The following is an 11,689-nucleotide window of genomic DNA, read 5'->3' on the forward strand; positions in this document are numbered from 1 at the left end:
CCTCCTGTCAGTGGGGAGAGCCCTGCGGATCATGGGCTACGCTGTGCCATCCCTCCGTGACCTTCTGTGACTCCTCAGTCCTTAGAATGGAGTTCAAACTCCCAACACGCTGGTTCAGACCAGCCTCCTGCTCCCACAGTCGCCTCCGTGAACCTGCCATCACGCCCAGGCCCCGGGCAGCCTCTGTGCTGGGCTGTGCTGCGTCAGGCAGGGCTGCCAGGGCAGGCGGGGCTCCTGGGCTGCGGGTAGAGGCTCCGGAGGAGGAAGCCAGAGCTGGGTCTGGTCTGGGGAGGGAGGTGGAGTGGCGGGGAGGACAACCTGGGTGGAAGGCCACCCACAGGGTGCGGCCAGCACAGCCTGAGTGCCCACCCACACCTGCTGCCACTGCCCGCCAGCACCTGGGCGCCACCCTCCCATAGACAGTGATCCCACCTTCTAAGGAAGGAGAGGCCCAGGACTCTGGGGGAGTAGGAGCTTGAGGCTTGTGACCAGGTTCCGGTCCCCAGGGCCTCCCGACCCCAGGGCCAGTTCTTTCCACATCCAGCGTCCTCTGTCACGGGAGGCTCTCCGTCAAGGGCCTGGGACCCTCCCTCCGGCCCTTCCTCCCCTCTCCCCTCTTCCTGCCCCCTTCCTTTCTCCCTCTGGTCTCTCTTGCCCTCCTGCCCCCTCGTGACCCACCCCCACCACATGCCAGAAGCCTGTGTGCCAGGCCTCTCAGGACAAATACCCCACCCCGGTCCCAGCTGTAAATGCCAGGGGCCCGAGGAGCTGGAGACCCCTCCCGGCACACAGGGGCGGGTGAGATGGGCCCCGCCCAGGCAGGTGGGATCCCGGTGCCCAGCACAGCACTCACAATTATTGGAAGAAACAGAGGCACAGAGAGGTTAATTTGCTTGTCCAAGACCACACAGCCAGTAGGCTGCAGAGCCTGGTGGCCACCCCAGGGTCTACTTTCCGCCCATTTCCTGACTCTTCTCCGCCTTCCCATCCTCCTCTTGGGTCTCTGCCTGCTTCATCTCTAAGTCAGCACCTGACTCCAGGAGGGAGCGCCCTGTCCCTGGCTGGCAGTTGCAGAAGGGGCTATTTGCCCACCCAAACAGAGGGACGAGAGGAACCCGATTGTCGCTTAGAGTCATCAATCATTCTTCGTTTGTGTAGCCATGTGAGGACAATAAGCAGCCACCATCTGGGCGGCTCCGGGAGGCTGGCAGCCAGCAGACACGGGCGCGCGGCCACGTGAGCTGCTGCGGTGGCTGAGCAAGTTCATGGTCATGGTTCTGTGGTGTTCTGCTCGGGAAGTTTCTGCAGTGGGAGCCTCACTCCCTGGCGCTGCGGAGGCCCCGCCCTGCCCTGGCCACGGCGCCCTCGGGCCCAGCCTGCTGCTCTCTGCACCGGGCAGACGCCTCCCTGAGCCACCTGAGCAGGGAGGGTCTGGGGTACTGGCCTTTGCTGAGCACGGCGCCCAGGTGCCCGCGAGGAGGCTACTGCTGGGAGGCTGGCCGTGGCCCTTCGGGGCAGCGTGTGGCAGTCCCTGTCCCTGGGCTGAAGCGGGTGGGGGGGGCCTGCTGTAGGAGGAGGAGCGGCCCCCAGGCTGGAGCCCAGGCCCGCGTCTCCCAGAGCCGTCATGGCCCAGTGTCTCCCTGCGCAGGCTTCCTGGACTGGGTCCCCAAGAAGATGCAGCGGGTGGGCTGCGTGGAGCTGCTCAACACCGTGCAGAGGCGCGTCCAGCCGCGGCTGCACGTCTTCGGCCACATCCATGAAGGTCAGTGGGCGGCGGGGGCGGGGGACCTCACCGGCCCTCAGAGGGGCTGCCTCCCTCCCCTCAGCCCGGGCACCCCACCTTCCCTGACTTCTTCAGCCTGAAGGGCAGGAGCCAGTGGCCACTGTGCTCGGGTCCACGTTTGTCCACACCTTGGCTGCCACTGGCTACCCCTGTGATGTTTACAATGGGGGGCTGAGGGCGAGCTCTCGCAGGACTCGGGGTGCCGTCCTCTGAGCCCCAAGACTAGTCTGGGAAGCCTTTGGGAGAAGGCCGGGGCTTTCCCGAGGCGGGGACATCTGGGCTATGACGTCCTCAAGGTAGTGGCCCTGTCTTGTCACTCCATCCCCAGGGCCTGGCGCATAGTCGGTGCTTGATGGATGTGGACCCGGGGACAGTCTGCCTGCCTGAGGGGCTCTGGGGCGTGGACGGCCCCGGATTCCTAACCCCTCCAGGGACATGGCATTCTGGCCCCTGTCCTGGGACTCTGGAGCCACATTCTTGGGGTTGTGGGGACGTCCACTTCACACTGTGGGGAGTGGGAGGGTGACTTGACTTCCAGTCCTGGCCACCCGTGCCTGACTCGTCCGCTGTCCTCAGCCCTCCGGCGTCCTCCTGAGTTCAGCCCCCTCCTCGGCTCCTTCTGACACCTGTCCTGCCTGGGCAAGGCTCCCGTCCCCTCCCTGCAGGAAACACGGTGGTGCTGTGTGGTGGGGTTGATGTGGCTTCCTCCAGAGGCATTTCCCAGCAGGGGACCTGCTGGACCAGGACACTTCAGGTCATTTTCCAGCTCAGAGCAAATGGGCCTCAGGCTGACCCCGAGGGTCTCTGGGGAGTTCTCAGGAGGAGGGTCCCACCACACCTGGCCTTAAGGTGCGCTTAGGTGACAGCCGCCCCAGGCAGAGTCCCAGAACCCCGGGAAGGGGGGGCTCGTGTGCAGTGGGGTGACCAGACTGCAGAGCCGCCAGACCGCGGGTTGCCTGGGACCCAAAGCACACCCCGCACAACGCGTGGGCCAAAGGGGGGTCCCAGGAACAGGCAGCCTGTCAGAGGCGGCAGGCGTCCCTGTGGCCTGGTGTCATCTGAGCTGCAGATGAGGGGGCTCTTCAGGCAGAGGTGGGGGAGAGGAGATTTGCCCAGAGGGCGGCGGTGTCGTGACACCGGGAAGGTGAGGATGGCCATGGTGGTGACGCAGTGGTGAGGGTGACACAGAGGTGGTGATGGTGAGGACCATGATGTAAAGATGGTGGTGTTGATGGTGACAGTGGAGAAGGCCATGACGATGGTGGTGAGGACGTGGTGGTGCTGGCAGGGATGGGACCGTGTGACGGTGGCCTGGTGCTGGGGGCCACGTGTGCGCACCCACTGGCCCAGCGCTGTGCCTGGATGGTGGTGCCGTCCCTTCCCGCGGCAGGCTGCGGCTGGGCAGCGCCTTCCTCTCACAGACGAGGAGCCTGCGCTCCAGGGTCTCCGGTGGCCGCTCCCTCAGGCTCCTGCACACAGCGGATGCCCTGGGGACGGGCCTGACGGGCTGTGCTCTCCCTCCAGGGTACGGTGTCATGGCGGATGGGACGACCACCTATGTGAACGCGTCCGTGTGCACTGTGAACTACCAGCCTGTGAACCCGCCCATCGTCATCGACCTCCCCACGCCCCGGAACTCCTGACTGCCCCCGCTGCCCCGCTCCAGCGCCCGCATCAGCTGCGCACGCCCGGCCGAGCTCGGGTCCCCAGCCACGCGCCCTTGTACCAGAGCAGCCCAGACCAGCCCCCTGGCCGTGGGGACCCGCCCTGCCTGGGGCTGAGGCCTGGAATAGAGGAAATCACCTTCACTGTCACCTCCGCCTCCTGCAGCTGGGGCCCAGTGCTGGCCCCCTCCCCTCTGCCCGTTCCTCCCTGTGCGCCTGGCCCAGGGACCAGCAGGGGGACCGGCAGGCTCACTCCCCATCTTGCTTGGGAAATGACTGGCTCACCCTCCCGCCCAGCTGGATGCCCTCCTCCCGGGTCTGGGAAGCCGCTGCTCTTGGAAGGTTCTGGAAGTGCTTGCACAAAGTGTCCCTGTGCCCGGGAGTCCGTGGGGCTGTGGGCCCCGGGGCGGGCCAGGCCAGAGGTCTTGTAATCTGGGCGCAGACGGCCCTTCTTCTCCTGCCGGGCTGGGCAGAGACCACTGGTGGCCAGGCTCGGGAGTGCTCAGGGACATCTCAGGAATTGGGAGCACACCTGGCGAGGCCGCGGTGGCCTTGCTTCTCCCCTTCTCTTCCTGGGGGCTTTTTTTTTTTTCTGGTGACTTGAACTACTGCAGCCCGAGTGTCCCGGGCATTTGCTCAGAGCTTGGATTTGGGGTTGGTGGGTGCCCGGAACCTGGTGGAGGGTCCCGTGGGGACCGCGCTGCTCTGCAGAACACAGCAGCAGGAGAGGCTGCCGGCCGGGCCAGGCTGCGGCTCCACCGCCCCATGGGCACACTCAGGCGCCGTCTGGCTGAAGGCAGCGTCTCACTGCTGTGCCGCAGGCGTTGTGTGCTGCGGGCCAGTCTGCAGCATCGGGTTCTGTCTGCTGGCCTGCCGCGGGGGAGCCCAGAGCGTTCAGACTCTCCTTGACCAGTTCCAGCCGCCCACTGCGGGGGGGACAGCGCCGTGGGCAGCAGGCCCTGGGCTCCACAGCGTCACTGGGCAGCTGCCTTTCTTTGATTTGGGACGGGGTGTGTGGGGATGGCCTGAGTGCTGAGGGAGGGGGACCCCGGGTCTGGGGAGGGGAGCAGGGTCCGGCAGGGGCAGGGGCTCTATTTGACATGTTGATGTTTTGTCCATCTTGGGGATTTTTTACGTTCATTTTGGTTTTAACATCACATTACAATGGTATTATTTGTCCTGATTACTGATTTTTTCCCCAGTGCTGAGGACTGGACCCAGGGGGCTCCACCCCTGAGCTACATTCCCAGTTGTTTTAGTTTTTATTTTGAGACAGGATCTAGCTGAGTTTCCCAATCTGGCCTTGAACTTGCAATCTCCTGCTGCAGCCTCCTGAGTGGCTGGGGTCACGGCCACTGCACCCAGCTTGTTTACTGGGGTTTTGCTCCCCTTTATGTTGTGGGCCTGAGGGGAGGGCCTCGCTCCCCACGCTGCTCTCAGTCTGAGAGCCAGGCCCCCACGTGCCATTTTGCAGATGTAAGCTCATTTTGTCCTCAGATGGTCCTGCAAGGTAGGTCTTGTGGCTCCCAGTTTAGAGATGAGGCAATTGAGGCCAGAGAGGCAAGGTAACTTGCCTGAAGGCACACAGCACCAAGGGGCAGAGGTAGGATCTGAACCAGGCTCTCTGGCTCCACAGCCCTCACCTCCCCACCACCCAAAGTCCTCTCCCCTTTAGAGCAGCACGTGGCCCAAGGCTCTCTTTTGTTTTTGAGGGTCCCGTTCAAACCAGCTCTGATTAATTTTCCACTGGGGGACCCTTGAACTTTGGGGAATTCTAATCTCTGAGCCCAGCCTCCCAGCGTCCTGGAAGGCTGCGGGGGAGCTGTGTTCCTGGAGCCTGGCAGCTGCACCGCGTTGGGTTGGCTGGTGGCTGTGCTCTGTGGGCCGTGGGGCTGCTGTGGCCTCAGTGGCTGCTGGTAGCCAGGGATGTTTACAAGGTCTCGCGGGTGCCTCAAATGCACGGCGCGTGCAGGGTAGAGAAAACACAAGGCCCTTTCCATGTCATTTCTACTCAGTTTCTATGCGGACCAAGGACTATAAACTTAAAAAAAAAAATGTTTTTCCTAAGGTACCTTCAGAATATGGTGTATTTTTATGTGGAAAAGAAAAGTTATGACGGCAGCTGTTACTTTAAGAGAAAATTAATTAAAAGTCCTCGCGGGATGGAGATGACGTGTGCTCCTCAATCATTTTGGCATAGCTCGATTGTGGCTGTAATTTTTTTTTGTCAAGCATGTCCGACAATAAAGTCTTTGTAAAAAGAAAGCAAAGTCCACTGGGTGCTGTTTCCTGTGTGTCCCTGGGTGGATGGAGTTTGAGGCTGGGGACCACCCATGTGTCCATGACTGCACCCCTGTCTGCACCAGCTTCCCTGGGCTGGAGGGTCTCAGGGAGGGTGCAGCAGGTCTCAGGGACATCTCAGGAATTGGGAGCACACCTGGCGAGGCCGCGGTGGCCTTGTTTCTCCCCTTCTCTTCCTGGGGGCTTTTTTGGTGACTTGAACTACTGCAGCCCAAGTGTTTACTGTCTCTCAAAGCAAGTGCCTGGAGATGGCCATAGCTCTGGATCCTCCCTGGAAGTGACTTGTGCAACTCAGCCCATAGCCAAGGGCCCAGGCACTGTCCAAGCAAAGCACTGCAGCTAAAATGACCCCAGTCTTGCAGCCTCAGTCTTGCAGTTCTTCCATTATATTTGTCTGTCCATCCATCCAACCATCCACCAGTTCAATCACTGATCTACCCATTAACTCATTCTTCCACATATCCACCCATTTTTGTCCATCCGTCATCTATCCATCATCCATCCATCTTCCACCATTTATTGTCCTTCATCCATCATCCATCATCCATCATCCATCCATCATCCATCATCCATCCATCATCCATCCATCATCCATCATCTACCCATCATCCATCATTCAAATCATCCTTCATTCATCTGTCATTCATCCACCCACCTATCCATGCATCATCCATCGTCCATCAACCCATCCATCATCCATCAATCCATCTATCATCCATCCATCATCCACCATTCATTATCCTTCATCCATCCATCCATCCATCCATCCACCAATCATCATCCACCCACCTATCCATGCATCATTCATCAGCCATCAGCTGTCCATCATCCATCAATCCATGCACCTGTCATCCACCTATCCCTCATTCACTCCGCACTTGCTGGGCCCTTCCCAGGGGCCTGGCTTGGACAGAGGCGGTGGTCTAGTGGTGTGGCCGGTGGATGTAGGAGAGACAGGTGAGAGAGGATGTGGAGACGAGGCTGTGGGTCTTGGCCATTCGTCATGGAGGGAGAGCATGGAGCAAGAGGAACAGGTTCAAGTGTGGATGTTCAATTTTCTTTGGACCTTGGGGCACAAGTGATAGGGATCCAGTGGCCAGTGACTATATGAGGAGCGTCCCTGGGGACAATGTAGTCCATAAGTGCAGCCACAGGCTAGGGACACCTCTCAGGGAGTGTGCAGAGGACTGGAGAGCAGGCAGGGACAGACAGCCTGGGCCAGCCTCCCCATGACCCTCTCTGCCCTCAAACTGCCCCTGACCAGGGCCTCACAGGGCCCATGGCAGCCCACCCTGGGCTTTGGCTCCCTATCCATAGGCCTGAGGAGATGTTCAGTGTGAGGGAGGCCCACCTGCTGCTGCTCCCGCCAAGGCAAGACTTGGGGGGGGGGCCCAGGGCAGGGGCTGGACCCTGCAAGGTCACTGACACTGACAGTGGTCACACAGCAGGTGTCGCTTCCTGTCCTGGGTCCCTGTGCCCTTGTGACCACATTCTCTCTCTCCCTCTCCCTCCCCCTCTCTCTCCCTCTCCCTCTCCCTCTCCCTCCCTCTCCCTCCCCCTCTCTCTCCCTCTCCCTCCCCCTCTCTCTCCCTCTCCCTCTCCCTCTCCCTCTCTCTCCCTCTCCCTCCCCCTCTCTCTCCCTCTCCCTCCCCCTCTCTCTCCCTCTCCCTCCCCCTCTCTCTCCCTCTCCCTCCCCCTGTCTCTACCTCCCCCTCTCCCTCTCTCTCCCTCTCCCTCCCCCTCTCTCTCCCTCTCCCTCTCCCTCCCCTCCCTCTCCCTCTCTCTCCCCCTCTCCATCTCTCTCTCCTTCTCTCTCCCCCTCCCTCTCCCTCCCTCCCCCTCTCCCTCTCTCTCCCTCTCCCTCCCCCTCTCTCTCCCTCTCCCTCTCCCTCCCCTCCCTCTCCCTCTCCCTCTCCCTCCCCCTCCCCATCTCTCTCTCCCTCTCTCTCCCTCTCTCCCTCTCTCTCCCTCCCCCTCTCCCTCTCTCTCCCTCTCCCTCTCTCTCCCTCTCCCTCCCCCTCTCTCTCCCTCTCCCTCCCCCTCTCCATCTCTCTCTCCCTCTCTCTCCCCCCTCTCCCTCTCCCTCCCTCTCCGTCTCCCTCTCTCTCCCTCTCCCTCCCCCTCTCCCTCTCTCTCTCCCTCTCTCTCCCACCCTCCCTCTCCCTCACCCTCTCTCTCCCTCTCCCTCCCCCTCTCGCTCCCCCCTCCCTCTCCCTCCCCCTCTCTCTCCCTCTCCCTCTCCCTCTCTCTCCCTCTCCCTCTCCATCTCTCTCTCCCCCCCTCCCTCTCCCTCCCCTCTCTCTCCCTCTCCCTCTCCCTCTCCCTCTCTCTCCCTCTCCCTCCTCCTCTCTCTCCCTCTCCTCCCCCTCTCTCTCCCTCTCCCTCCCCTCTCCATCTCTCTCTCCTCTCTCTCCCCCCTCTCCCTCTCCTCTCCCTCTCTCTCACTCTCCTCTCCTCTCTCTCCTCTCCCTCTCCCTCTCTCTCCCTCTCCCTCCTCCCTCTCTCTCCCTCTCCCTCTCCCTCTACATCTCTCTCTCCTCTCTCTCCCTCCTCTCCTCTCCCTCTCCTCTCCCTCTCCCTCTCCTCTCTCTCCCTCTCCCTCTCTCCTCTCTCTCCCTCTCCTCCCCTTCTCTCCCTCTCCCTCCCCTCTCCTCTCCCTCTCCCTCTCTCTCCCTCTCCTCCCCTTTCTCTCCCTCTCCCTCCCCCTCTCCCTCTCTCTCTCCTCTCTCTCCCCCCTCTCCCTCTCCCTCCCTCTCCCTCTCCCTCTCCCTCTCTCTCCCTCTCCTCCCCCTCTCCATCTCTCTCTCCCTCTCTCTCCCCCCTCTCCCTCTCCTCTCCCTCTCCCTCTCTCCTCTCTCCCTCTCCTCTCTCCTCTCTCTCCCTCTCCCTCCCCCTCTCCTCTCTCTCTCCCTCTCTCTCCTCTCCCTCTCCCTCTCTCTCCTTCTCCCTCTCTCTCCCTCTCCCTCCCCTCTCTCTCCTCTCCCTCCCCTCTCCTCTCTCTCTCCTCTCTCTCCCCTCCTCTCCTCTCCCTCCCTCTCCCTCTCCCTCTCCCTCTCCCTCTCTCTCCCTATCCTTCCCCCTCTCCATCTCTCTCTCCCTCTCTCTCCCTCTCCCTCTCTCTCCCTCTCCATCTCTCTCTCCCTCTCTCTCCCTCCCCCTCTCTCTCCCTCTCCTCTCCCCTCTCCATCTCTCTCTCCCTCTCTCTCCCCCTCTCCCTCTCCCTCCTCTCCTCTCGCTCTCCCTATCTTCCCTCTCCTCTCCTCCTCTCCTCTCTCTCTCCCTCTCTCTCCCCCTCTCTCCTCTCCCTCCCTCTCCCTCTCCCTCCTCTCCCTCTCTCTCCCTCTCCCTCCCCTCTCCTCTCTCTCTCCCTCTCTCTCCCCCCCTCCCTCTCCCTCCTCCTCTCCTCTCCCTCTCCCTTTCTCTCCCTCTCCCTCTCTCTCCTCTCTCTCCCTCCCCTCTCTCTCTCCCTCTCCTCCCCCTCTCCTCTCTCTCTCCCTCTCTCTCCTCCCTCTCTCTGCCCCCTCTCCCTCCCTCTCCCTCTCCCTATCCCTCTCTCTCCCTCTCCCTCCCCTCTCTCTCCCTCTCCCTCTCCCTCTCCTCTCTCTCCCTCTCCTCCCCCTCTCCTCTCTCTCTCCCTCTCTCTCCCTCCTCTCCCTCTCCCTCCCTCTCCTCTCCCTCTCCCTCCCCTCTCCCCTCTCCTCTCTCTCTCTCCCTCTCTCTCCCCTCCTCTCCCTCTCCCTCCTCTCCTCTCCTCTCTCCTCCCCTCTCTCTCCTCTCCCTCCCCTCTCCATCTCTCTCTCCTCCCTCTCCCTCTCCTCCCTCTCCCTCTCCCTCTCTCTCCCTCTCCCTCCCCTCTCCTCTCTCTCTCCCTCTCTCTCCCCCTCCTCCTCCCCTCTCTCTCCCTCTCCCTCCTCCTCTCTCTCCCTCTCCCTCTCTCTCCCTCTCCCTCTCCTCTCTCTCCCTCTCCCTCTCTCTCCCTCTCCCTCCCTCCTCTCTCTCCCTCTCCTCTCTCTCCCTCTCCTCTCCCCTCTCTCTCCCTCTCCTCTCTCTCCTCTCTCCTCCCCTCTCTCTCCCTCTCCTCCTCCTCTCTCTCCCTCTCCCTCTCTCTCCCTCTCCTTCTCCCTCTCTCTTCCTCTCCCTCCCCTCTCTCTCCTCTCTCCCTCTCTCTCCTCTCTCCTCCCCCTCTCTCTCCTCTCCCTCTCCTCTCCTCTCTCTCCTTCTCCTCCCCCTCTCCTCTCTCTCTCCCTCTCCCTCTCTCCTCTCCCTCTCTCTCCCTCTCCCTCTCCCTCTCTCTCTCCTCTCCCTCTCCTTCTCTCTCTCTCCCTCTCCTCTCCTCCCCCTCTCTCCTCTCCCTCTCTCTCCTCTCCCTCTCTCCTCTCTCTCCCTCTCCCTCTCCCTCTCCCTCTCCCTCTCTCTCCCTCTCCTCTCCCTCTCTCTCCTCTCCCTCTCCCTCTCTCTTCCTCTCCTCTCCCTCCCCCTCTCTCTCCTCTCCCTCCCCTCTCTCTCCCCCCCCCTCTCCCTCTCCTCTCTCTCTCCCTCTCCCTCCCTCTCTCTCCTCTCCCCTCTCTCCCTCTCCCTCCTCCTCCCCTCTCTCTCCTCTCTCCCTCTCCCTCTCTCTCCCTCCTCTCTCTCCCTCTCCCTCTCCCTCTCTCTCCCTCTCCATCTCTCTCTCCTCTCTCTCCTCCCTCTCCCTCTCCTCCCTCTCCCTCTCCTCCCTCTCCCTATCTCTCCTCTCCCTCTCCCTCTCCTCTCTCTCTCCCTCTCTCTCTCCCCCTCCCTCTCCCTCCTCCTCTCTCTCCCTCTCCCTCTCCTCTCTCTCCCTCTCCCTCTCTCTCCTCTCCCTCTCCCCTCTCTCCCTCCTCCCTCTCTCTCCTCTCCCTCTCCCTCTCCCTCTCTCTCCCTCTCCCTCTCCCTCTCTCTCCCTCTCCCTCCCCTTTCTCTCCCTCTCCTCTCCCCTCTCCTCTCTCTCTCCTCTCTCTCTCCTCTCCCTCCCCCTTTCTCTCCCTCTCCTCTCCCCTCTCCTCTCTCTCTCCCTCTCTCTCCCTCTCTCTCCTCTCCTCCTCTCCTCTCCTCTCCCTCTCTCTCCCTCTCCCTCCCTCCTCTCCTCTCTCTCTCCCTCTCTCTCCCCCTCTCCTCTCCTCCCTCTCCTCTCCCTCCTCTCCTCTCCCTCTCTCTCCTCTCCTCCCCCTCTCCTCTCTCTCTCCCTCTCTCTCCCTCTCCTCTCTCTCCTCTCCCTCTCTCTCCCTCTCCCTCCCCTCTCTCTCCTCTCCTCTCCCTCTCCTCTCTCTCTCCTCTCTCTCTCCCCCTCTCCCTCTCCTCCTCTCCTCTCCCTCTCCTCTCCCTCTCTCTCCCTTCCTTCCCCTCTCCTCTCTCTCTCCCTCTCTCTCCCTCTCCTCTCTCTCCCTCTCCCTCCCCTCTCCTCTCTCTCTCCCTCTCTCTCCCTCCTCCTCTCTCTCCTCTCCCTCCTCCCTCTCCTCTCTCTCTCCCTCTCTCTCCCTCCTCTCTCCTCTCCTCTCCTCTCCCTCTCCCTCTCCTCTTCCTCTCCTCTCCCTCTCTCCTCTCTCTCTCCCTCTCTCTCCCCCTCTCCTCTCTCCCTCCTCTCTCCTCTCCCTCTCTCCTCTCCTCCCTCTCCCTCCCCTCTCCTCTCTCTCTCCTCTCTCTCCCCTCCCTCTCCTCTCCCTCCCCCTCTCTCTCCTCTCCTCTCCCTCTCTCTCCTCTCCCTCTCTCTCCTCTCTCCCTCTCCTTCTCTCCCTCCTCCTCTCTCTCCCTCTCCTCCCCTCTCCTCTCTCTCTCCCTCTCTCTCCCTCCTCTCTCCCTCCCCTCTCTCCTCTCCTCTCCTCTTCCCTCTCTCTCCTCTCCCTCCCCTCTCTCTCCCTCCCCTCTCTCTCCCTCTCCCTCTCCTCTCCCTCTCTCTCCCTCTCCCTCCCTCCTCTCCTCCTCT

The 11,689-nt window shown here is 61.9% G+C and overlaps 1 protein-coding gene across 4 annotated transcripts in view; it reads left to right on the forward strand.

Moving 5' to 3' along the window:
- Positions 1-4,495, forward strand: part of Mpped1 (metallophosphoesterase domain containing 1) — a 73,853-nt gene extending 69,358 nt beyond the window's left edge. For 2 of the 4 annotated variants that reach the window (XM_046429714.2, XM_058574257.1), the window contains exons 6-7: positions 1,649-1,762; positions 3,308-4,492. In XM_046429714.2, coding sequence (XP_046285670.1) covers positions 1,649-1,762; positions 3,308-3,426 — 233 coding nt within the window. In that variant the 3' untranslated portion in view covers positions 3,427-4,492. Of the gene's footprint in view, positions 1-1,648; positions 1,763-3,307 lie in introns of all 4 variants that reach the window. The other 2 variants (XM_046429715.2, XM_058574258.1) reach the window with 2 other exon arrangements.
- The last annotated feature ends 7,194 nt before the right edge of the window (positions 4,496-11,689 follow it).

This window comes from Marmota monax, unplaced genomic scaffold, assembly GCF_021218885.2.
Source record: "Marmota monax isolate L192 unplaced genomic scaffold, Marmota_monax_Labrador192_F-V1.1 WCK01_AAM20220418_F8-fsc00051, whole genome shotgun sequence".
Lineage (NCBI taxonomy): Eukaryota > Metazoa > Chordata > Mammalia > Rodentia > Sciuridae > Marmota > Marmota monax.